This window comes from Fusarium musae, chromosome 5, assembly GCF_019915245.1.
Source record: "Fusarium musae strain F31 chromosome 5, whole genome shotgun sequence".
In the NCBI taxonomy this organism is placed as follows: domain Eukaryota; kingdom Fungi; phylum Ascomycota; class Sordariomycetes; order Hypocreales; family Nectriaceae; genus Fusarium; species Fusarium musae.
In genome coordinates this window covers 1,181,876-1,207,557 of record NC_058391.1, presented here as the reverse complement: position 1 = coordinate 1,207,557, position 25,682 = coordinate 1,181,876, and the positions used below count along the sequence as shown (strand labels likewise).

Below are 25,682 nucleotides of genomic sequence, written 5' to 3'. Positions count from 1 at the left end.
TCTCCGCTGCTAAAAGTTGATAGCAAGATAGAAACTGCTCCTGAATGCCAGAATATTACATCTTTACCATTTTGGGGTCATATCTGCCCTCCCTATACCATCATACAAGATACGCGCGCTCTCTCAAAACCCGCCAACGCCATGCTTAAAGTCCCAAGACCATGCCAGCCATCTGCGCATCCATCTATTCTCATTTTTCTCCAAGTATAAATATCCACCTGCTCTTTACAGGTATGGCATCCACAGCGCATCGCACTGTGCCAGGTTCATAGGATTGACTGCCTTTGCGATGGCATCAATCACTGTCTGGTTCGCAGGCAGGTTGCCAACAGGGCTGTGCGCCAGGCTGAGTGCCCGCTTGACAATCGATTCACTGTTGACCTGCACAGAATCTCGAAGTTGACCCTCTGTAATTACTCCGTTCCTGTGGCTGCCAGTAAACCAGAACAGCATCTCATCACGCACAAGAAGCGTCAAGGCGTGCTCCAGTTCATATTCAGGCTCCGTCAGGCATCGCGCAATGGCCATCAGCGAGCATGCAAAGATACCTTCAGTTGCAAGTGGTCCCATCAAAGTTTGAAGGTTAGGCGTGAGTCGGAATGGCACCGGTTCAGGGTTGTGGAAGAAGGGTTTGTTGGCGCTCATATAGGACATCATTTCAGACCCCCAAACCTTACCCGTCGCCCTTGATATGTTGATCTTCTGTGGGTATCGGTTGTGCATGTACATGATGTACGTGATGAATGTCAACGCCGCAAGCTGGTACGAGAACTGGCGGCGGAATAGCCAGAACTCTGCAAACTGTGGGAACACCTTCTGGAAATACTCTATCGCCACTGTTGATGGCACCCACTTCTCCTGAATCGCGTTGAATACCTCCAACCGAGCTGTCGCTGCCTGCTCAGGCTTGTTCTGTTCATTGTTAGTAACAGCGAAGCCATGTTCGTATCTTTGACAACTTACAGAGCTCTTGCTTTCGAGGGCTCCGCGAAGCTTCTCCATAGTGAATAGCACAGGGTCATCCTTTGACATGCCCATGTTTCGGCAATGATCCTCATATACTCCCTGTAGTGTAGTGTAGGATGTATCTTCCTGCACAAGTCTGATATGAGGTGCAAAGGGAACCATGATTGGTATCGTGAACTGCAAATCACGACGCCGACTCTCCTTTTTGCGACCCAGTGTTTGGTTAAGCGACCGGAAGAGCTGCAAAATGCGCTCCTCTCGTCGGCAGTGTCGCGCTGCAGGGTGCTGAATAGCCCATTTGTGAATGCTTCCATCGTGACCACGCATTTTAATACGGCGGTAAGAAGCGCTGATAGATCGGACAAGATCGATGTTTGGAAGAAAACGATCGATGCGGATGAAGTCTTGATTTTTGTCCTTGTGCTGCAGGTATTGACCTGGAACCTCCACCTCATCGAATTTGCCATACCTAAATTCACTTAGGTGAGGAGAAAAGTTTTCAAGAAAAGCGCGAGGTATTCGGTGATCCAGCTTTTCCTCAAACTTGTTCCGCCAGCGGCGCAGCTTGTAGATGTACTCGTACATTGTGGGCTTGACAGTAACGAAATCCGCTTCGAATGACTTCTTGATGTGACTAGGCAGGATTGTTTCAGCAAACCGAGTGATGTTCGTTTCGGTCGCCGCTGGGAGCTTCACATTCTTGGCGAAAGATGGCGGTGTTCTACTAACGTAGGCCAGAGCATCGTTAAGAAGAGCAACAATTAGTCGGTATGCGTCTTCGTCAGGGGGGCACTTGAAGTTCTTCTGGATCTGGTCTACCATAGTCTCCATTGAAAGGGCCAGCAGAGGGAAAGCAGTCTTGAGGACTGACATGACTTCTTCGGTGTAATCCCACGGAGGCTTCTTCTGAGGCTGCCCTGGCTGTCCAGGTTGAGGGGTGGCCTTTTGTGCAGCCTTCGAAGGATCAGGTGTTTGCCCGTTGGTAGGCGCGGGAGTACCTGTGGTGTTGCTGCCGTTCGCTTCTCCCTCCGCCTTGACTGGGGTACCATCAGCCGCATTTGCAGTGCCTGGTCGTGATGATGCTGTACCAGGCCTGGGGGGGTCCTGCTTTGTCATGGATGGTGATGCGCTCGCCTTTCCATTGGATGCCACAGATTGTGCGCGTTGTCGTGCTGTTCTGTCTCGGGCTTCTTGATTCTTCTTTATAACAAGAAGATCCTCTCGGTTGGTTCGAAGCTGGAAGTACAAAGCTTGGGGATATGACTTTGCAATCTTCAGCAGCAGTTGGAAAACACGAGGAGCTTCCTTGTGCCCGAGTCCCGTGATAAGTTGTTGGATGAAAGTAATCCAATACCACACGGGTGTTTCACCCTTGAAGTCATCAAAGCCCAACGCGATCGTGCCCTTGGCGTCATCCAAGCTGAGGAGCCACAGGATTCGCGCAAGGAGTTTGCGAGACTTGGCATTCTTGTAGCTTCCCGCAGCTTGCAAGTACGAAGTAAGTGCTTGTCTTGCCGCATTGAGGTCAGTAGGGTCTTCCTTGAACTTGCGGTCGTTAAAGTAGCCCCATTCCGCCCAAGCTTTGGCGGCACCGATGTCAAAGTATAACGCCGTGCCATACGCCGAATCGGCCTCATCCTTTTGCTTGAGCTTCTCCAAAAACATTCCCTTGAGGGTGTAGAATTCGGCTTTCTGAGACGGGCTAAAGTAGTTGAGGTTTGTATTGTTGATAACATCCAAACCACTCGAGAGCTCGTCAGGATTTTCATAGTGGCATTTGGCCTGTTCACGAAGCTTCAAGAAGGCTTCCTGGATCTCAATATTAGGCAGCGTGTAAATGCGGCTCAATTGATTAATGCAAACATCAGGAAGGTTATGCTTGCGAGCGACATGGGCGAACCTATTGATAATCCAGGCAGTCTCGTGGTAACCGCGATAAGCAAACGAGCTAGCGCCACCGGCGTTTTGCTGTCCTTGTTGAGGAAGCAATTGCAAATACGTCTGGTTGATGAGGCTGAATATATGCTGTCTCCAGGTGACGAGATCTTGCCAAGCAGTGATATCATCCCACACATTCGGGAGTCGATCGCGCCAAGCACCCAGCAGTAACTTGAGTTCGCCAGATTTGACATCCAGGTTTGTCTGGTTGGTATTCGCAAGACTTTGGCAAATGACACTGGCGTCGTGAAGCTCAACCAACTGTTGGAAGTTCTGAAGAAGTGGAACGTGGGCATTGGTCAGGCGCTCGGGCAACTGGTGCCATTTACGGATTGAGAGCTGAATTGCCTCATCGCACACGCGAGCGAAGTCCGTGCTAGCCTCTTTCTGATTGTGAAATTTGAGAAGTGACATGAAAGATTGGAAGAAGGCTCTGCGGGGTGTAGGAGCGTCCATAACGCCCTTGATGATATTATCCAAAGCCTCGCGGTGTTGCTCATCCTGCCACATCTCTGTGCTCCGCCAAGCGCACTCGAGAAGGAGATCTTGGAAATTTTCATGCTTAGCGAAATCCTGAAGAATCTCCCACTGTTGCAGCTTCTGTGCACAAAGAACCCAATGATCCTCCCAAAGCATGTACTCGGCTTGGGAGAAGGGTATCACACCAGTTCTGGCCTTGATCTGGGCATTCTCATACAGCTTTTGGGCCTTGTCCCACATGCCGTTCTGTTCGTACGACAGCGCAGCATTAGTTTCAACAAATTGGCACCGACGCCGCCAGGTACCATAGAACAGATCGTCTTCCTGGAGTGAAGCGTAAAGCTCGACAAGAGCATCGAGGTTGCTTTCTCGTACCGTAGCGGAATCGACTTGTGGTTTAATGGCAGAGTTCTCAAGTTGAACCAAGGCAGTATACCAAGCATCGTAGGTCTTGGCCTCAAATTTGAGGACATGTGGTGGAATCTTACACTCAGGCCAAGTCTTTGCAGCACCGTCAAGGATTGACTGAATGACGTTAGGGCGCTTGTCAATTTGCCGACTATGATAATCTTTTGTGAGCAAAGCAACAATGCCGCGTTCTAGATCAATTCGGTCGTCCTTGGCTACAGATGACCAGTAGATTGGGAAGAGGGTTACCCAAAGGTTGTGAGCGAGTTGGGAATCGACATGCTGAAGCTGCACCAATGGTTCGATGACGTCCTTCACCTTGATGTCTCCCAGTTCCGACATGAAGCGACGATGAGTAGCCATGAATGATTCGAACTTGTCATCGATAATGACAGTAGGCTCCCGAGCCTCCATCTCCTTCGTGAAGATTGTGAGCAGGCGAGAAATCGGCAAGGTTCTGAAGTCGGTTTGGTATAGTTGGATATTGGCGTTCGTCTCGACTGCTCCGAGTAACAGCTGTGTAGCCTGCGCGAGCCAGTATGAATCTGAGAGTGTGTCCCAGTTCTGAGAGGTAAGGACGTAGGACAGACGTGCACTGGCCGACTTGGATAAGCTCTTGTCAAAGATAGCCATGAAGCGATTACGCATTTCAACATCCGCTGCACGAGTGCCGATAAGGAATGCATGCTCCATGCGAACAGTCAATTCTGTGCGGGTGATCTTGGGGTCCTCATAGATGCGAATAACGAGGTCCAGGAACTTGGATAGCATAGTTAGGTCTTGTCGGTGCTCAAAGGAGAGCATCTTATGAAGAACAGCCGTCTTCTCCTTAAGTGTTGGCCATGTTCCTTCTGATCGGAATACCCACCCCTCAACCATGTTCAGTATTTCCTCACAAAGCTCAATTGACATGGACTTTTCAACCAAAGTTGCTAGGACGCTGAGGAAGGGTCGTCGATTGTCGCCCAGCACTTCCATCCGCAGCGCTACCACCTGGATTTCTTTGATCATAATCTTGGTTTGAATCTCAAGATCGTAGGCCGACATTTCTCCGCTTGGTGTGTTGGGGTCCTGGTTCCTGTTAACACCAGCTGCCTGACTTGCAATTGCATTGTAGTGCTGGACATGTTCTCTCGCATGTTTGGATTGGAGGGCCTTCATCAGAGAATTGATATGCTGATCAATTACGTTGGGCTTTCGCTGGCCGAGAGACCACAGAATATTGACACCTGAAGTAAAGTTGCTGCTGTTCATTGCTTCTGTAGCGACTTGTGACAGGTAAGCAACAATCTCAGATGTTTGTGTCTCCACTTCACCATCGGCATCGGCGTCCTCCATAGGTGTGTCGTCTGGTACGGAGTCCAGGATGCGTTTGACAATCGACCGGAGTTCACGATTGTCGTCAAACTTCTTGTCGGAAAGATGAAGGCAATCTTGGATCTCGGGGTTTTCTGATTTGAGGCACTTCTCCAGGACTTTCTGGATAGCCGGCATGCTCTTCTGGATCCACTCGTCTGACTTGGAGTTGAGCACGATACGGACCACTTGAAGGGTGTTGATGATGTTGGTTAGAAATTTGTCATCAAACTTCTCCTTATCTGTAGGATCAGCCGTAAGAATAGTTTGTGTTCGTTCGCTCGCCAAGATAACCTGAGTTACATTAGGAAAAAGGTCGAGGTCGAGGTCGCCCCAGTATTGTGGCTGCACCAAGTTGTAGAGGAGTTTCATAGCCTTCTTGCAGAGATCAGTCAACGCAAGAGGGACTGGGGGGATTGACGATGAGACATGATCCCGGGGCTTCGCGGAAGGAAGTTCGTAGCGTTCATTCAACTGAGCAATGAACTCAACAAGATACTTAATCATCTTCATGCGGAAAAGAGGGGGGATCTGATACTCCGCACGGCCAACTGGCTGGGAAGATGCATTTGCCTGCTCAGACTCCAATTTTCTCTTCTTCGTGTTTGGAGACTGGGAAAGGGACCTCGCCCCAAAAGATGCCGATTTTCCTTCAACTCGCCGTTCTTCCCATGTCCAGATCAGCCACATCATGTTGAGGCAGAGCCTCTTGGACTCGTGCGACGCATTTTGGGGAGTGGCGAGCTTCCGTAGAGAACTGATCATCAAAGTGATGTATCTATCACGAGCTTCATAGAATAGATCAGGATGTCTAACAAGGAAATGGTAGATACTCGTCATCTGCTGGGCATTTTGTCCTTCATCGACGAGAACACGCCGGGGGGCAATGGCCCAAGCCGCAACGCGCTCGTTCTGGCCAGTTCCACATCGTTTCGGTAGCATAGGAGCAATGAGTTCGAGTGCTTGAGTAACCAAGGCGCGTCCCTCGTTCTGGTTGGCTTTCAGGAGAGAGAGGTACACCTGAGTGACAATCTTTGGAGGCGTCTCATAATGAGCGATGAAGTATCCAATGACTACGTAAGCAGCATGCTTGTTGATGACATCCTCAAGACGAATGAAAGTCCATCCGAACTTGATGATATCTTTCCGGGCATCCTGAAGAGGTGTATGATAGTATTTGACCAACATTGCCGAAAGCTGCAAAACCTCATAGCGAGTGTGATCGATGCCAGGCTGAGCTTGGTCGTCCGTTGTCGACTCCGGTTGAACCTTCCAGATCTTGCTGCTAACTGCATCAATGACAGCTCTATCCATAAGTCGAGGGGTCCTGTTCTGGTCGAGCTGTTTCCAGTTTCGCATGACGTCCATCGCAACGATTGGGTTAACGATATAATGGAGGAGGAAATGCTTCATCTTGTTTGAAGCAGACTTCCCAGCATAAGTATCCAGGCAGCGGAGGACAATGGTTTTCCAGAAGTCAACTGCATCACTGCAGATTATCCTCTGGTAAATGAAGGAGAACAGCTCCTGGGTGACCCGTAGCTCATCAGATGTCACGCACTCGATCAAGTTGAAAAGAGGATCCAAGTCCTTGGGTGCCCTTTCAAGAGACTTGACGAGGATGGTCATCAACTCTTCAGCTGCTTGGTAAGCAGGTAATCGGAGATGTGCGGGAAGGGTGTGTTGTCGAAGATGTGTTTCCAGCTCCTTGCCAATACTCTTAAGCCAGTCGAGATGCTCCTTTTTGTCCATCCACTTCTCTGCGCTGGGGAAATGGCTGAGAGACTCAAAAATGTGGATCGCATTCACCATGGCAATGAACTTGGCCTCGCTGTTTTGGCTGATAAGCTCATTGCAACGGGTAATGAGACCATCGAGATTCTCAATTGCGACTTCTCGCAAAGCATTACTGTCGGCATGTGCAAGGACCTGGGCCAACAGCCGGCCATATTTGAGGTCTTCGACTTTGCCGAAAAGGAAAGCCCAAATCTCCTTTGGATATCGATTCATGTATCTGTAAATAGGCAAGCGGAAAGGACTCAGTTGAGTTCTGCGCAATTTTTCCTCTAAACCAAGAAAGCAGTCGATCAGTCGTTCCTTAAAGGCTTCAGCGGGAGCAGGAAGCAGATGGAAAATGGTCAATATGGCAGTGATGATCTTCATCTGCGGGTGTTGGTCGAAGAAAGTAAAGGATATCTGTTGCAAGGCACTAGGCTCGACTATTGAGTCGATCTGTTCTAGTAAGCGAGCACCGATCTCGACCTTGAAATAAGAGGTAAGGAGCTTCAGCAACCTAGACAAATTGTCGAGTCCTGCGGTGCTTAAGCGTTTAGGATCCGAGAGGCTCTGTAGCACTGGTCGCAAACCTCCCTGTAGGAGCTCCTTAGGCAGGCGTCTATCAACTGCTAAGACAGACTTTAGGGCATCGTTCGCTGCATTGATGGTGGGTTTTGACTCTGAATACAGGCATTTGAAAAAGACACTGAGGATCTTGGTCTTAGTCGGCTGGTTGGAAAATTCCTCAAACGTCATTGCAGTTGTAAGGAGCTTAATGCACGAAACTCGAAGGTTGACAATGTGCTCATGAGTACGGAACTCCGCAGGCTTGTTCGCAAGGGATTCGTCACTAGCATCCGCAAGCGCCAACGACTCCATCAGAAGACGGTTTAGGTTCTCATCAAATGGGACCCAGTCGTTCTTCAAGCTCATATGGTACGTCATGGCATTGATGTAGCCGATCTGAATACTGAAGGGCAACGCACGTAAAGGCTTGGCAAAGATGGGTTGCAGAATCTTGTCCTTGCAGGGTTCTAACAGTTCCCAGACCTCACACTTTGCCGCTGTTGCAATGAGTTCCAGCGAGTGTTTTGCGGTCTCTCGAACATGCTTGTTCATATGGTACAGATCGTTACCAAATTGTTGACAAATCTGGGAAAGTCGAGGTTGCTTGAGCTGAGGGTTTTGCGTCTGCCCTGGTTGTTGCGTGATGGGCAGTGTATCCTCCTTAGTTATGTCTTTAGTGATGCGCTTCAAGAGGACCTCCAAGCTAGTTTGAGCCAGGCAGCGCGTCTTTTCGGGAAGATCCTGGGGCATGTCTTTGACCACATAAGTAAGCGCACGGATAAACTCGGTTTGCTTGGATGTAATCCACGTGTCGCCCAGGTCAAGTTCAGTAAGCAGGTAATTGATACCTAGACTACCACCAGTCTTGGTGAACCACTCTTCTTCATAGCAGCTGTGGCAGAAAGTGCTGCTTAGATGACTGAAGAAAGGAAGCTTGCCAACATCACTTTCTGAACCAAAGATAATGGCTGTAGCATCATACATCTCACGAATGGCACTCTTACCCGCCTCGCGCACATCAGGGTGATCAGAAGCCAGCGACTCGACAATGGCGTCCGAGAGATTGCGTGTATCGATGTGCAAGGGGCCCTCGCCAGCATTAGGGTCGAAGGGGCTAAATGTGCGCTTCAAATCCACCAAAGCTCTACCAATCTCAATGATCGCGAAGTGCTTGCAAACGTTCAGTAAGAAGGAGCTGGCTTCATCCTTGAATTCCGGGAAAGAATGGGCAAACATGATGGCTTTGAGAAGCCGTTTGACGACCAAATCTTCGCTCTCCTTCTTCGGAATTGATCGCTCACGGTCTGAGATCTCAAAATTGGCGGTGTTGATCTCATACCTTCTCGCAACCAAATCTTCAGCTTGAAGTCGCAAAAGACGCGGGAGGTCATCTGGCAGCTGATCATAACCGATTCGAAGTTTGAGTTGTGCCTTGATCAAGTGCAATGCTTGCTTTTTATAGTAAGCATCATATTGTTTGTTGTGGTTATTCTTAGTTGCCTTAGGAAACTCCATTAACTTCTGGATAGCAAAGTCGATTCCCATGTCAGCAGGGAAGGCTCTGTCCTTTTTAGAGCCCAGAAGTCTCAGATCAAAGCTCGAGGGATCATCAGCATACTCCCTATAAGTAAGCGGCACAGCACTAGTCATAAACTTCCTGTTCCTCCCACCCAGTTTACCAAGAATTCGCATCGTGGTATGAGCGTGAAAGTGGCTGTAAGGGTGGGGTTTGAGATGGTCAAAGAGAGCAGTCATCAGCTCATCAATGACAGGTGCCATAATGGGATCAAGATAGTCGGCTGTTAGGTTATCAACACACAGCTCCAATGTTCGTAGCCCTTGTCCGACAAGATCCGTGCCTGCGCGCAGAGCAACAACAAGTGGGCGCATCAGGAAGCTGAGGTGCGGCAGCAAATGACTAAGTCGAGCCGGGACTGTGAGACAGAGCTCCACGTAGAGGTCGCGCTCTGCTGGCTTTCGTGCAGCCATGAGAAGATTGTTCAGCACATCCAGAAGCATTTCAAGCAAAGGGAGGATTTGCTTGTAAAGCTGCTCGAATTTACCACCACCGATGCTGCGAAACAGCGAGCGAAGAAGGAGAAAATAGTTCATTGGCTCTTCTGCTTTTGTTGATAGCTCGATGGATTTCGTGACAATGTTGACAACGTGTGGTAATAACACCTGCTCATTCTGGTTGGCGAATAGGGTAACGGCCATGAAAGCCAACTTGAAGAGCCTCAACAGAATGGATGATTTCTTGACATCTGCAGAGCCGACCTGGTCGATTCGCTCCATGAGGAATTGTAGAAGCATACCGCAGAAGCTAGGAGAAGTCGCTTCGCTAGCGAGAAAGAATTGGGGTATATGTAGCAACGCTGTATGTTCAAATATCATGTCATAAAGGCGCGGAATCTCCTGCTGGAACACCTCGTGAAAAGTAGCCGGATCAATGGCATGGAAAACGGTAGCAAAGGTCTCAAGAAGGTCCTTCTCCTCCTTGCTACATGAAACCATATAGAAGTTGGCCATATATTCTACTGGCGACATATACTGGGACTCCGCTGCTGGCTTCTCAATCTCATAGTACCTGAAGACATACGCACCCTCTCGGAAGAGCTTGATGATGACCTTGACCTCTTCGGCTGTGAAACCATAAGAAACATCCTGCCAGTGCGTGGGAGCATTTTGAGCGTCAATGGGTGACCCAACGTTACATGTCCTCAACTGATAGAAGGTGTTCTTTAGGCCTGTCATTAAATTTCGAAATAGGAATTTGTTATCGACGACAGGGTCAGCACCTCGATCTCGTGGGTTTGATGTCTTGATTGGTACTGCAGAAAAGATGTCGGTTTCATCCCAGTCGGGGGGACTGTCCTTGTCGGCTAAGTATGTCTCAGGGGTGCCAGCCTTCATCTGTTCACGGTACAGGGCAGAGAGCTTGACAGCATTGGGGTATTGCCGGTTCATGGCCGCAAACTTGTCGGCAATCGCGTTCAGAATCATGATCAGATAATGTCGTGCATCCACCTTATTGGGTAATTTCGCTATGCATTCTGCCATATTCAACAGGAGCTTCGCGCTCATTGTCTGAAAACTTGTACCGGGGAAATTATCCTGCAGATTCCTAGTGTAGACCTCAACAGTCTTCCTGATCTGTTCCGGCTTCAAAGAGTCTCGAACATGGTGGATGAGATCAGCAAGCATGCTGTATGCTAAAGGTCGCATCGTCTCGTGCACTGTCAATCCATCACCAGTGAGCGTTCGCTCATCCAGGAGCTCGTCAATCTTGGGAATAAATATCTTGCGAAAATTATAATTGATGATATGGCGAATCGCAACAATCAATTCCTTGCGTGTGCCGGATTTCTCTCTAGGGCAGTCTTTCAGGAGACGCAAGACGATATCGGGGAGTCGAGGCAAGAAGTCATTCAGATGCGAGGCGTATTGCCGAAGAAGATATGCCAAGAAGCTCATCGTTTTAACTTGAGCAGTAATGAAATCGGCAAATGCCACCCGGTTCTTGATAGCAGGGCTCACTCCCGTATGAATTGTTCCTTTGGCAGCAGCATCAGCGTGTGCTTGCTGTTGTGCTGAAGCTTGGAGACACAGCACATTCTGAATGAGAGGGACGAACTTCCGGACGTTCTGCTGCACCGTGTTTCGGTAGACCTGGAATATGGACACCACAATAATGGGACATTCGGAGAGAACCTTGAAGGAGTGCATGCCCTTGAGCAGGGGGCGGTTCTGTTGCTGTGTATCGGTGCCAAGATCGTTGACGGAGGCGACTGGTGAGCCTGGCCTTGGGGACTGGAAGTTTGTCTGCGAGTTGCCAGGGGTTGAGGGCGCTCCTGGTTGCGATGGCGCATTATGGGGTGCATTGTCAAGCTGCTCTCGAACGACCTTCTCCATTTGCTCGAAAAGCTCTTGAATGAGAGTGAGGAAGAGCTGCACTTTGCCCTGTAACACCTTGTGCTGGTGGCGCATAATGTCCGATATTATCTTCACACATATTGTCGCGTTCTCTTCGTTGTCTGTTCGTACAAGTTGCATCAACAAGTCGACTGTCTCTTCGGCATGGGGTTCGAAGGGTTCGGGAGGAGCGGGCTGGGTAGGTAATCGGTGAATGACCTCGAGGATAGCCATCCGAAGTTTCTGCTACACGTTAGCAGCAGGTTGATCCTTTGGACTTCCAAACTGACCTGGTCTGGTGAGTTGCTCTGAAAGATGCATGGTCCGCGTAAGATGGTAAAGAAGATGGGCATTAATCTCTTTAGGAAGGGCGGGTATATTTGACCACTGGTATAGTGATCTAAGCTATCGCGCAACGTAGTTGCAGCTTCAAGCTTAAGTCTAACATCTAGATTTGGACCTCGTCAGTGGTCATAGTCACAATATTGCAGACATGCGACAGCAGTTCCGGTGGGGTAGATTTCAAGTGTATTCGTACCGATATCTGTTGCGCTGAGTCGCTTAACGACATCATCTATAGTGGTGCCCGACATGGCTGCATTATTGGCGAAACTCCATCCGCAGAGGTGTTGGTATAATGCCGGCCCTTCAAGGTTGAGGGCAGGAAGATTTGAGTTAGGGAGTTGCTTATTGCGATCGATATCGTGTCATTAACAACGAACGAAACAAAAATTCCAATCTTCAAATTCTTTCGCACCAGTCTGTGGGTTTGGGGCGTGATATCGGTGAGGTAATGTGGAGGATTTGTGGTGGTTTGCGATGGACGATAGGCGTATGGTCTTGTTGGGCAAGCTTGAAACTCGAACTTGACGTGAAGGTCTGTCGCGTTGAAAATTACAAGAACGACTATGCTGGGGGGTGCAGCCGCCAATTCCTCAGACGCTAACGCCGTGTTAACTTTTTACCGGCATTAGCTTCACTGTTTAGCCAATCATGCTTGGTTTACTCTCCAGGTCAAGGACCACGAGCTGGGCACGGGCATGGCCGTATCTTATCTTATATCTTATCTGTTCCTCCTCGACGACTAGGTAGGTATGTATGGCAAGGATGAGAACAATCAGATTGTGCTGCATTGTTTGAAATGCTTGATTCCATAATTCGGGCCTTGGAAACAAAAATAACTATTTTTCTAGAATATAATATGGAACATCTACATAAAACATATTAGCGAAATCAACTTCACAACTTAATATGCTTGTCAAGCAAATAATAGCACAGAAAGGGGAATTCGATACAGAATTCCTCATACGTGCTGATTGCCCCACCGATTGCGGTGCGCTTGATAACCTCAGCTCGGGGATAGGGTAACACAGGATGATTCACAGATCAAACAGACTTCAATCTATCTCGCAAAAGGTTTCCCTGCTTGAAATTCTGCTCTACTCTGTGTCCTCTATATTGAACTCTGTTCTTTCTCGCCAGGCTAATCTCCTTCATCACGAATCACCTGCACCACATTTCAGTACGCAGCCTTGTAACTGGCTTATCAGATCCATCTACATAGTGACTCAACCGAAAAAGACCAACACCAGGAAAATGAGCGGCGACTTCACAGCTTTCTTCTATGGTGAGTTATATATCTCAAGACTTCTTGAACCGTTTTGACTAAAGCTTATGCAGGCACCTTGGTGGGTTTGCAAGTCGTTTTCGAAAGCGAGTACTAATCTTTGACTTTAGATGGCTCCCGAGGTGTTCTTCACTGTCTGCTACGGCGATCGTGACCCTCCCAAGGCCATCAAGGACATGCACACATTTACTCCTGCTATCTTGGACGGCTACTGTCGCCACAAAGTTGAGTGTGCAGATTACCCTGCAGTGGTCCCTGAGGAGGGCCACTCTGTCCTTGGCATCTATGCCACTGGATTGACTGACGGCAATGTTGACAAGCTCGACATGTTTGAGGGATCTGAGTACTTCAAAGAGAAGGTCAAAGTCAAGGTTCTCAACAAAGACGGAACTACTCCTGAGAAGGAGGAGACCAAAGAGACATTTGTCTACGTTTTTGACAATCCCGATTACCTTGAGAAGGGCGAGTGGGATTTTGAAGAGTTTCGAAAGTCGAAGATGAAGAACTGGACCAGAGCTGGGCTTGGTTTCGGTGAGGGTAAGTTTACTCAGCCATGCTCAGGTGCTCGACTAATGATAGGGATGCAGATATCCCCGAAGGAACCGGCAACGATGGGTGGGAGTAGTGGAAGTAAGCACCTGTTTCTGTAAGCGCTTTCCGGTATCAGAGGTCACTCGCTTGCTTGATAGTAATGGACTTGTCTTGTAGCGGTGAAGAATAGAGACACTGGCACCATCAAACCGGCTCGCGGAATGGGCCTCTTAGATAAGACGATACAGTCCGACGAGATGAAATAGACAAATCATTATCTCTAAAAAGTTCCGCAAGCGCTCGGTTATGCCAATAATCAGACAACGCACCATGAAGTAATTCACAACTGCAGGTCTGACGTTGGCCTTGTGCCGACAGAGTGTTGGGCCTCATTAAGTCATGGGCGGTTAAATTGTCCCAAGCTGTCGGGACGCACCCGCCCACAGGCTACCGGAGCCTTTATTTCAATATACTGAAGATGGATGTATCTTTCCAGTTGCTCTAATGAAGGGTATAAGCTAGAGTCTCATCTTTTCCATATTTAGTGCATCTTTGCAGATAATACGAGTTCGCGGCGCATTAGGTCTACCTGCTGACGAAACGTTGCGGTGAATCCTTTGAGTAACAAGTGTCGAGAAACTTCCTTTCCAGTGCAAGTTGGAATTAGAATTATCGATTAAGTGTACAGTGAGTGGCAAAGAGATTTGTTCTGTATTAATCTATGTGAGATGTGGCTGATGGTTCCCGGTGATTCTCTCCGAACGTGCTTGGGTCAAGGGTTACAGGTGGAAATCCCCCCTCCTCGTTTAAGAGCAATGAATGACTTCACGCCACCTGTTTACGCGGCTGCTATACCCAGCCCAGTTCGTTATGTTTGAAACTCAAGACAGAGACTAATGAGATCGACAGTGTTCAATTGGTCTAATAACATCGCGTGGATATTTGATGGAGGAAATGTGGTCGGTGCTTTCATGCGGATTCTCAAGTTGAATCTCAATCATGGTTGTCTTGCCAAGTTTTACAAGTACGAGCTGAGTGAGGATCATTTGAACTAAAGACCCTTATTATGACCCTTGACCTTTGTAGATTATGAGAGAATCGTCGTGTTTCGTCCGACATCACCCCTGTATTTTTTCCCCCAGGTCTGTCTGTTAGTTGGGCTGCATGAGCTTATGGTCACGAGAATGGCTGAAAAGCCACCTAACCTAGACATTTGTTACTGAAGGTATATCGGCGACTATACGCGATTCACCATTGGTGACTGTTTGTGAGAGTATTGAAAACAACAACAAAGCTATTTCGAGCTATCTTCATGTAGTGCCGTCAGCCCCTAAGAGAACTGTATCTGGCGTTAACGTCACACGGCGATTGGATCTCATCATGCCCTGCCAGATCCAATAGAGGTACGAAAACATCAAACTACTGGTTTCGGATCCAATATTGTGAAGTGTGCTCCAGTAGACGCAAGCATCATCTCACCTTGGCCTGAAAAGGAATCTAGGCACAAAGCCTCTGTCGATAGACCATACGCTAAAAAGACTTACAAGTGCCATTACTCACTGTAACTGACCAGTCAGCCTGCCACGTTGGCGAGGAAGAAGTCTCGGTTCCCTCCGGGCGCTACACATATTCCCAGCTTTCCAACCAACATCAGATCTCTCGACCCCACTCCAACACCAACACCACCTCTCGTCCAAACCCGAAACACCAAAACACCAAGACGCGAAACATCATGACAGCGCCCTGCAGAAAATTATCACAATGAGGCCTTTATCCGCAACTTACGCAAGGCGCCCACGCCTCGTGTATGATACCTTCTCTTTATGATTGGCTTGTCATAAAAACCCTTTCTCACTAGGAAGCAACTTATGAAACTGTGCCTGTTTCATGAGAGAGAAGAAAAAACGATTATCTCTCCGGGAGCCCAAGGGACGGTCCCCTGCCGTCCTCGTTCGTCACACGGAGATAAATCCCAAAAAGGGAGGAGTGTCAGGAGACATTCTTTGAGATCTTTTCGAGCACACGTGAAAAACTTTTGCCCTGTTGAGGATCTACAGCTGCCCCCTGACTTGGAGGCGATCGTCCAGGGGATACCTGAAGATGACAGGCCTCCAGAATGCCCAGCCTGCAATGACAATGGATCCAGTCGGACCTCCGATACGTACTATCAAGTTGCACCAAGGTCCAAGGACAAGGTCAAGCTACTCATGGTAGCTGCGAACTTATACCTAGCGGTATTTCGATGTGCAGCAAATATCTTTGCGAAATTCCTCCCTGTGGCCGTCAAATCTCACCATCCTCAATTTTTCTTGTCTTGGCCAGAATGAGACAACTGACTGGTTCTGGACTTCCAAGCCACTAATCCATTTCAACACGATCGCTTGGCCATACCCCTGTTGTTCAGCCTTATATCCCTGTCATCGCCCCCTGATTGGCATCGGAACCCCGCTATCAAGAGCTAGGTTTCTCGTAACGGCTGGCCCAGCACATCGGACTGCCACGGCAGGGGATGACACGGATGTCCGAACAATGCATTGACTCGACAATAAGCTCGGATCACTGAGGCAAATCAACAGATGGATGTCGAGTTATTCTGCGAATCCTCCTTTCGAGCATTTCGCCATGTTAGAATTCAAGGGGTATTTTCATGGTGAAATGTATTCCAGGACATGAACAGAAACCTGCTGTGCTGTCCTCCGTAGCATGACGTTGAGAGCAGGGTTGTTCAAAGTCCCCAGTCTGGCTATTGTCTTTCCCGAGCACTTGGTTCGACAGGGCCTGATTGGTGGTCGCACAATTGGAGTCCCTTGCGCCCCAACCACATATTCTTTTCTCAGTCGTCACTTCACCGACTAAGTTCCCTTGCCACCATGGAGAATGTATGGGCGGCCTACGCTAAGCTGACAGCATTGAAGCCGTTCACAAACGACAAATCATTGAGTGGCTCATCACTCTTGTAGAAGGCGCTTGAACTAACCACACAGGGGCCTCGCAGCTGAACAAGGGCGACGGCAATAGATCCGTTGTCGTCTTCCATACAGATCCCTCTTTCAGGCAGGACAGGTTCCTTGCAAACACACGAATCGCTAGTCAGGGGCACAAACCTCGTCTTTTCCTCCGGGGTATGCATGGGTCCCGTCCACTCACACTTTCCTTTCGTGACCAGATGAGTCTTGAAACATCGTCGTCAGCCTATCATGCATCGCTTGCTGCAAATCGTCTCTTAGTCCTCCAGGCCTAACCCCTCCGCCTTGCTTCGAAACGAGACTCAGCAATTGCATTGAAGAAACCTGAGTGGCTATGCATGTTTACTAGAAGTTGACTCTTCCCTGGCTATACGGAGAAAAGGTCCACTATGATCGCCTCTGAGTCGCATGCAGCCCCGTCCGTTCGCGGGTGTTTCTCCCGCTCACGGAATCCCCTTCCCTCGATGTCTGCCCTCAGAACACTGGTGGCCAGTCCATCGAGCGAGTTCAAGTCCATATAAGACGCCGTTTCCTCCCCCGTGTCACTATTCTTCTTCACCAACGACTTCAAAAGTCTCCAGCCAGTCCTTCAAAGTGAGATTGTCTCAACGGCATTTCCATTCCTTCTTCTTTTTTTTTTCCAAAGGCTAGTCCTTTCTTCTGTCTCGACGACATTCACGTATTGCCTGGTGCAATTCGATCCTTCCTTCACTCATACTCAAATCGAGCTACGACTCTTCAGTCCTATACCCATATCACTCGAATCTTGTCTTGACGACAATCTCACAATCTGAACACCAAAGCTATCGTCCGGAACGTTAGATATTATCAACCCTTTCAATATGTTCGCAAAGGCTTTCACTATCGCCACTCTGGCTTCCTTCGCCAGTGCTCATATGCTTATGGCCAACCCCAAGCCGTATGGCAACCCCAACAACAGCCCTCTAGAAGCAGATGGCTCTGACTTCCCTTGTAAGGGCAAGGTCAACGATGGATCAGGTGACAATGTTTACAAGCAGGGCAGCACACAGGAGCTCTCTTTCATCGGCCAAGCTGTTCATGGTGGAGGTTCATGCCAGGTCTCTATCACCACCGACAAGAACCCTACCAAGGACTCTGTGTGGAAGGTGATCAAATCTATCGAGGGAGGCTGCCCCTCCAGAACAGCAACCGGTAACCTGGGTGGTAACGCTGATGCCCCCAACCCCGACAAGTATGATTTCACCATCCCCAAGGAGTTGGCTGCTGGCGAGTACACTCTTGCCTGGACATGGTTCAATCACGTTGGTAACCGTGAGATGTACATGAACTGTGCTGCTATTACTGTTGAGGGCTCAGGTGGGTCCAAGGACCTCTTGAACTCACTCCCCGACATGTTTGTTGCCAATATTGGTAACAAATGTGAGACCCTTCCCGACACCGATCTTGCTTTCCCCAACCCTGGAAAAGATGTGAGCAAGCTCAAGTCGAAACTTGAAGGACCATCAGGCACTGGATGCCAGAAGGCTGGCTCTGGCTCTGGCTCTGGCTCTGGCGGCTCCGACGGAGGCTCTGATGGAGGCGACTCTCAGCCTTCTACTCCTGTGGCTGCTCCTACTACCAACAACGGCGCTCAGCCCACTCAACCCGCCCCTACACCCGCCCCTAGTGCTGGCAATGGCTCAGGCGCCGGATCTGGTTCTGGTGATGGCTCAAATGGTACTCCTGAGATCCCTGGTGGTGCCTTCATTACCGTTTCTCAGCCTTCCGCCTCCCAGCCTACCGCCACCCAAGCACCTGCCACCCCTGAAACTCCCACGGATGGTTCTGGTTCTGGCGAAGGCTCGGGCTCCGGTGATGGTAACCAGGACGGTGGCTCGGGCTCTGGCAGCGGTGGTTTTGCTGCTGGGACTGCTTGTACAAACGAAGGCGAATGGAACTGCATCGGTGGCTCGACTTTCCAGCGCTGTGCCAGTGGCGCCTGGACTGCTACTCAGCAGCTCTCTTCAGGCGTCAGCTGTACTCCTGGCCAAGGCGCTGATATCTCTATGACCACGAAGCGAGGCAAGCGGAACATGCGTCGAGCTCAACGTGCATGAAAGGAAATTTATTTCACGAAGCATGGGGACTTAGATCTAGGGCACGGGATTGGAATATGGATGGACTTGGCGTCTTGAAGGGTGCAACAATTTTCTTTTTATATTTCTGTAAATTTTGATCCGCTGCCACACGACATAACATTGTTTTTAAGAATACACCTCAACATATCTTACCTCAACATATCTTCCAGAGAACCTTTGTTATCACCGGTATGATGAACAATTGCTTTGACGAATGTATTTATTTCCATATGGTGTGGTGTATTGTCCCACATAGTTGAATTTTTGTGGTATCTAGGAATTGACATCACGGAAGCTCAAGGCTACCCAACCAAATGGTCCTGCTCTGAGAGGGCTTAAATAGTTTGAAGATAAGTGACACCAATCTCGTTAAATCTTGTATTGTATTTACTAGCTCCTGCATCAATAGATGAGGCATGGCATTGCTTAGTACCTGGTCTATGCCACCATCGTAATCCAGTCTTTGAAAAGTCATGTTATATCCATGTCTCGCTATCTTTCGGTTGGTTGGTATTTCCTTTCCTTCGTCTGAGAAATTTTAGATAATCTGTTTGCGGCCCAAGTGATGAAGGGTCAATTGGCACGACGTGAGGATCCGCTTCGATGCCAACATGCACATTTCCATCCAGACCAATGTATCTCCCAAAACTCAGTGTTCGAGAGGATTGCCCTGGCGCGTCTTTGTAAGCCGGAGTCGCAAGACGACTCGGTGCAAAATATGCGACGACTGCGCCAAGAGTTGTTGGCATGCGTGGCAAGACAAATGCCACAGCTCTGATGTAGAACAAACCAGCAACAATAGTGTTCAAAGCAAGAATCGTCATGGTGATGATAAAAGATGCGCCTTCCATAAATATCCGTGTTTCTCTCGTATGCCGAATTGCAGAAACCGCCTCACCCCTGTTGCTCGTCTCAAAGATATGGTCATTCAACCCAAGTAAGATTGCGTAAACGCGCCGATAGATATCGGATACGGCTGGTAGCAACTCTTCCGGATCTGGGACCGGATCGTTTGGGTCGAACGCGGATCTCGAACCATTGACAACCATGATAAGATGATTCATCCAGTTCATCGATAGTGAATGGTTGTGCCATTGAGGGTCTTGATCCCATCGTGAATTGTAAGTTTGGAACAATATGTCGGTATGGAGTTCCGACTCGTCATAATCCAGTGTTGTTGTGAGGTTGCTGGTCCTCTCATAAGAAATGACATGACCAAGTGGATCAATTGTAACGTTGAAGATGGCAGTTTCGAAAATCGGCCGACAAATCACAAAACTGGCGTCAACTGTGCCATTAATATCTTCTGCCTTTTGGGTGCGGGCCCACCCCAAAGGCAAACTTCTTCCGCAAGGCGACCTCGTGAAAGTTCTGTCCATTGTTAGACTATATTCCAGAGATGAAATGCCGGTAGAACGATTATTTGCTGACGAGCGGATGACCGGTACGGCTGCAGCGACAAACTGATCATCAGTGGTGCATTGGCTGAGGTTCATCATTTTCGTAGGCCAATCCTCTGGTATTTCGTATTTCGTAGTCAACTTGGATGCTGATACGGTGGTACAATTGGTAGCGGCACCATAACCTCTTGTGCTGACCGTGTATATATCTCCTGTCCTGTTCATACTGTAATCCTGGAGCTGATATTTCTGGAAAAAGTATTCTTGAGAGATCCAAGGAGGAAGAATTGTCCCCGAAGTCAGATTGGCCATTGCCACGTATAAGTGATCTTGGTATAGACTTGTTGTAATGAGGTTTCTATTCAAATCTCGTGAAAGACCAAAGACCGACTCATTCTTGAAACGGGGTGCAAAGACCGGAGACATGGTAACGGTGTAGTTTGCTGTTGTTATGTTTTCGTTAAATAAGGAACCGAGACCAACGGCCAAAAGATTTGCAAGTAAAGCCATAGAACAGACAAGAACGAGGACCAGATGCTTTGATTTCAAAGCCCTCCAAAATACCAGCTGGGGCGGGATCGAGGTATACGTAGCGTCGATAGTGTTCTTCGGGTTTGCTTTCCCTTCCCATAAATCTTTGAACGGCTGAAGAACGCAGAGCAATCTGTTCAACAAAACCCAGAAAGGTTCGACAAGTGTAGCAAATATTGTTGGGATATAGTTCTCCAAAAGTTGTCGAACTTCGAAATTATTAGAGGGACGGGTCAGACCTGAAACCGTATCAGCAAAACCATAGATTCAACAACGAGCTTTCAAGCAAACCATTTAGCGAAGACTCTTGGTGCTTCAGAAACGACAGAAATGCCATAGCACCTATCAATGTAAGAACAAAGAGAAGACCAACCCATCTCTTCAGGGCCAGTGGCTTGACAGGGTCATAGTAGCCTCTCTGAATAGACTTGTTGTAGGATTCAGATGCCCGAAGTCTTGGGAGTAGAAGTATTTCCACGTCCGCTCCATCATTCTTTGATATTAACTGAAAGCCATCCATTTTGAAGTCCTCGAGGAGTCCCTCGTCATCCGCGTGGTCCATCAGTTTGAATGCACTGAGCGCGTCTGGGCTGTTGCTGAAGAAGTCGATGTATCGCCTTATCGAGGATGGGTTTACTGGTAGGTTACTTGGTGCAGCCCGGGAAAACCATAGAACAAAGCCCGTGAATATCGTTACAACGAGCAGAAAGCATTCGACTGCCGTAGCAAAAGCCCGACTGACTATAATCCCTGTCATGTAATACTCGACCATGACGGTATTGTTAGAGAATTTTGTTGAGTTTTTCAAAATCGTCGTCGTAGCCACAGAAAAGAGATATTTGTGAGCATCATTGTATGCTTTGTGCAGCACATCGTGATGTACGTATTGGTCCTTGTCTAGATCCTTTCCCGCCAACGCAAAACCAACCATGTTAGAGACTGGGAACGTGATATTGGTATGGTTTAGTCGAGGATGTTGTTCAACCACCGCATTGAAGGGATAGTCCTTTAAAATCGGGGTCTCCGCCATGCCATTTGCCAAGAGATACTCAAAAGCAGTCCTGTTAAATTCATTGTCGGAAAGTGTTTCTCGTGGACCCAATTCTTTGATGGACTTGCTGTCTGGCTCAAATGTATTGGCGTTGACTGTTGCGAGAACTCTTTGCTTGAAGTACTGAGGCTGGCAGAACATGGCAGATATGTTGAAAGTAGGCGAAGGGTCCCAATCAACTGGGATAGCTTTGCCCCATATAGCTAGAAACTGATGGATTGAATCAGGAGTTCGTCCACAATTTGGGTTCGCAATCTGAAAGTCCGAGTAAGGGCTGGTGAAGTAGCCTATGTAGAACATCCTCGTCTCGTTCCTCGCCCCAAAGCCAGCAGTAGTATTACAGCCCTGTCCATTTAGGAAGCTGAATTGCTCTTGATGCCTGACACCTATTCTTGCGATTTCTGCTGGCCAACAGTTCAACTCGGTCCAAAGCTTTGTCGTTTCTGCAGTCATATTTAGTGAGACTGTTGTGTGTTTCCTGACGTTAGCGAGCTTGGGGTTTGTGTTTGGATAGAAAGGCAGTAGTGCATAATCAGCAGTAGTGAAAGCAGGGAACTGTTGACCAAGCCAGCCTATAGCGTATCCGGTGTTGAGAAACTCGGGATCTAGGACCTCGACATGTTCAGCGACAGGAAGAAGTTGAGATCTGTTGGCGAGCGAGGTCATGTCGGTCTGCTTTACAATCCCTGTACCAAGCAGAGCGCTCTGAAGGGGCGTGAGGGCCCAAAAGACGATAACCATGGCAGTACCCCCAAAGAAGACAGGCCAATGTTTCCTCTTTGCTGCTTTGAAAGGAACCAGAGCCACAAACTCATATTGGTAGTCCAGGAAAAGGGAGTCCTCAGCTGTGGCGCCTTCGCGTTTTGACAATTCGAACCATGGCTGCATCCTCTTGACGTCCAGATCGATCCAGCTCCAAAGCATACTGTATAACACAGCAATAATAGTCGGCACATAAAGATAGCTAAATTTGGCATACGCGGGCATAGCATCGAGAGAAGGTGAGAGAGCGAGACCACCTTGTGCTGTACTACGTTGTGCTAATGTCTCGACGGCGACAGCGAGAAGGATCGTAAGTGCGATCATAGCGAGTAACATCGGCGTCGAAAGCGAAAGTGGTTTCCATCCTTTCGTCCCATGGCTCTTCTCTTCCGAAGATACCTCCTTTACACCTGTAGTTGTCCTAGCCTTGGCGTTTCTTTTTGGTAGTAGTGGTAGACTCTTGTCCAAGGAGCTTGGTGTTGAGTCGGTGGTCACATTGCCCTGCAGCCGAAGGGCTGTCGTCTCCCAACTCGACATAACTAAATATAAAAAGGGAAAAAGTGGCCTGCCACCCTCCACGCAAATAATTTGAAGATAGAAGAAGAAATGTCGAGGCTCAAGGGACGGGCGACAGCCGCAATAAGACTATCGTATCATGGGCGTAATTGATGAACAACAGAACCTTCCATAAGTAGCAAGTGTTTAGAACCAACATATCTCAACCCGATGAGTAAACAGAATCTCTAGCAAAATAGCAGAAGACGTGTTAAGGTAAGAGGAATATGCATGTTGGTCAATGGTTCATTATCACGAAACAAGGATAACTGGGCCGTCAAGGATCTAATACTACCTGAATTGCAAAATCAGCCTGGATTAAGCGCCGAACGAAAGCCAACCAATACTAGCTCCTGTAGATAGTCTAGATAGTCCGATACTTCAGCTTTCGCGCTATGTACTGGGAGGGTCATCCTTGCAGAGTGCCGCACCATCTGGATGGACAACTCAGCACGGTGGCAGTTCCAAAGCAGAAAAAGACGCCAACACTGGTGACCTCCTTCCCATTCCTTTCAGCTAATCGTTGACTCTAGACAAGAGCTTGGGTCTCGGAAACAAGACGTCTTAAGGGACTTAATCTGTTGCCTGGTTACAGCATCAATGTTGAGTGGAATCTACATAAGGGGCTTAAAGAATGGGCGGCTAATTGACCGTTGCGGTTGGACGGAGCGCTAACCGCTCAAGCGCTGAGCCTTTTAACTCGCTTTAGTGCCGGGTGGCGCCTTTCTGTGACGCGGGAAATGAAAGATGATTTGCAGGGTTAACTTGTTTTCCGATTGGACGCTGTGTGTGCGTGTTGGTGATATCCTGAGATCTACGAGTATTGCTGTAGATGTTATCCACCGAAGAGTAGCGTTGTCCTATTTTTACAAATCAAATCAATTTGGCGTAATAGATACCATATTATTATACTAAAGTTCCCGTAATAGATTTGCAACGACACTGGTCGGTGAAAACCTTGCCTTAGCAAGTGTTAGATGGAATCTGAGGTATTGCTTCCAGCAGATACTTGCAGTTCCACAGACGATTTCTGAGCCTTACTTCACAAAGCCCCATTTTGAACCTCATAAGAATTACTCAAAATGCCGTATTTTGGTACACATTCCCACATTCTTACCCCCTTTGATTGAGAGGGGTTTGCATATCACAAGTGTTTTCAACTTCTTAGAAACGAATGCCTTTTTTCAATGGCCTATCTAACAGGCAGTAAGTAGATTGCTGATGGGAATCTTAAATTATATTGAGGTCCTGTGGCAAACTTTCTGTCTGCTTTGCTAGTAGTGATGATCAAGAAGAATGAAGCAAAGAATGCATTTCCATCCTTGAGAAAGTGAGTTACTCAGATACTCATATCGACTATTCTTCTCCACCCGTCTGTTTCGATTGAGCTTGGATTCTGGGTCTAGATAAATGTTACACTTACTATACCTACCTACGTTGAATCACGAACGTGAATGATATTTGCTGACGTTGCGTGTACTTTGTGTAACAATGCATGGCAAACAGGGGCTTTTCCTCGGGTTGTAGTCAATCATATTTGTGCTGCTTTGCATCGATGAGTAGGACAAGCCTCAGTCGTCACTGGATCATGAACAAGGGACGCGTCAGATATCCAATCACCTATAGAAGACAGCTCATCAATCGACAAAGGGAAAGATGCGATTCGAGTGGTACTTGGAGTAGGGGCGTTCGGCTAATCGCGAACTGAAAACACATACGTGGAACAGGACGTAATAGCGAACGCCGCTGATGAAAGGCAAATGTACAGTCACTCGTCTTCCCCAGTTCGGTGGGATTTTGGCGCAAGGTGTCGCATTTGATGACTTTTCGGCATGGAAGTAGAACTTGCGAACCCCAAAAAGGTACGGAACCAAAAGCTTAATTGAAACATGGAACTTTAATGCGAGGTTCCTATTTAATGATAAGAGAAAGAAAAAGAAAGCGATAGAAACTTGTTGCCTTCTGTATTTGATAGGTAAAGGTTCATGTAAGCTGTCGCATAAACCCCCAGATTGAGCCTTCCACCCCAATTAAGATGCTGACTCAGCACTTGCATCATCCATCGCATGGCCAAAAAGAGCACTGCATCAGCTACGTTCGTTTGGTCGACGCCATCATCGCGAGCATCGTCACACTTTCCCAGGCATCCAAATTGTTTCTTCTCATTCAGCATCTTATTGGCGTTTATTATTTATCATTTCCACCATAGGTCTTGATTCACGAAATTATGACCAAATAAGCACGGAGCTCGACCCCCGTACGATTTCATTCATCCTCGTAACTTGAGCTTCGACCGCCACCGTACTGAGGTTGCTTCCATTCACCGACCCACGAATTCCGGGCAAACGAAATCGAGCCTTCCCAGCGAACTCATTTCACTGGTTTAGTGGAACCGTTTCTCTTCACGTTGCACGAACAATTTACTCCACGGTTCCTTATCTACGAATAGTCCGCCAAGTGCCACCCCGCAATCCACAAACTGGAATCCGAAGCACGCCCTTTTCCAACGCACATTATTATCTACGACCTCGCATCTTGATAAAGTATACAAGCGGATTCATCAAGAAATACTGTCAATCAGACATCGATCAAGCATCTAAGTAGCTCCCCATGGCGAGCCGATACGACCTGAGGTCCGCACAGGATCTAGATACGAGCTACGCTTCTTTGCCTGGGACCAGTGGAATTTCTGTCACTCAAAACTCGACGCCTCTTAAGGACAGGATACCAAATCAAAATATGGGAGGTATGTTTACA

At 48.2% G+C, this 25,682-nt stretch overlaps 4 protein-coding genes across 4 annotated transcripts; 2 read left to right on the top strand and 2 right to left on the bottom strand.

Moving 5' to 3' along the window:
• Nucleotides 1-225: 225 nt before the first annotated feature.
• J7337_006758 (uncharacterized protein) lies at nt 226-11,996 on the bottom strand (the record flags this gene model as incomplete). The annotated part of the gene is made up of 4 exons (XM_044824417.1): nt 226-912; nt 964-11,646; nt 11,694-11,851; nt 11,897-11,996. The coding sequence occupies 4 exons, from the start codon at nt 11,994-11,996 to the stop codon at nt 226-228; spliced, it is 11,628 nt and encodes a 3,875-aa protein (XP_044680074.1).
• Nucleotides 11,997-13,140: 1,144 nt separating this feature from the next.
• On the top strand, nt 13,141-13,655 carry J7337_006757 (uncharacterized protein; the record flags this gene model as incomplete). The annotated part of the gene is made up of 2 exons (XM_044824416.1): nt 13,141-13,567; nt 13,618-13,655. 2 exons carry the CDS (start codon nt 13,141-13,143, stop codon nt 13,653-13,655), a joined length of 465 nt encoding a protein of 154 aa, XP_044680073.1.
• A 3,714-nt stretch (nt 13,656-17,369) lies between these two features.
• J7337_006756 (uncharacterized protein) lies at nt 17,370-18,605 on the top strand (the record flags this gene model as incomplete). The annotated part of the gene is made up of 1 exon (XM_044824415.1): nt 17,370-18,605. The coding sequence occupies one exon, from the start codon at nt 17,370-17,372 to the stop codon at nt 18,603-18,605; it is 1,236 nt and encodes a 411-aa protein (XP_044680072.1).
• Nucleotides 18,606-20,838: 2,233 nt separating this feature from the next.
• J7337_006755 (uncharacterized protein) lies at nt 20,839-22,907 on the bottom strand (the record flags this gene model as incomplete). Its single annotated transcript, XM_044824414.1, has 2 exons — nt 20,839-20,899; nt 21,064-22,907. 2 exons carry the CDS (start codon nt 22,905-22,907, stop codon nt 20,839-20,841), a joined length of 1,905 nt encoding a protein of 634 aa, XP_044680071.1.
• Nucleotides 22,908-25,682: the final 2,775 nt, after the last annotated feature.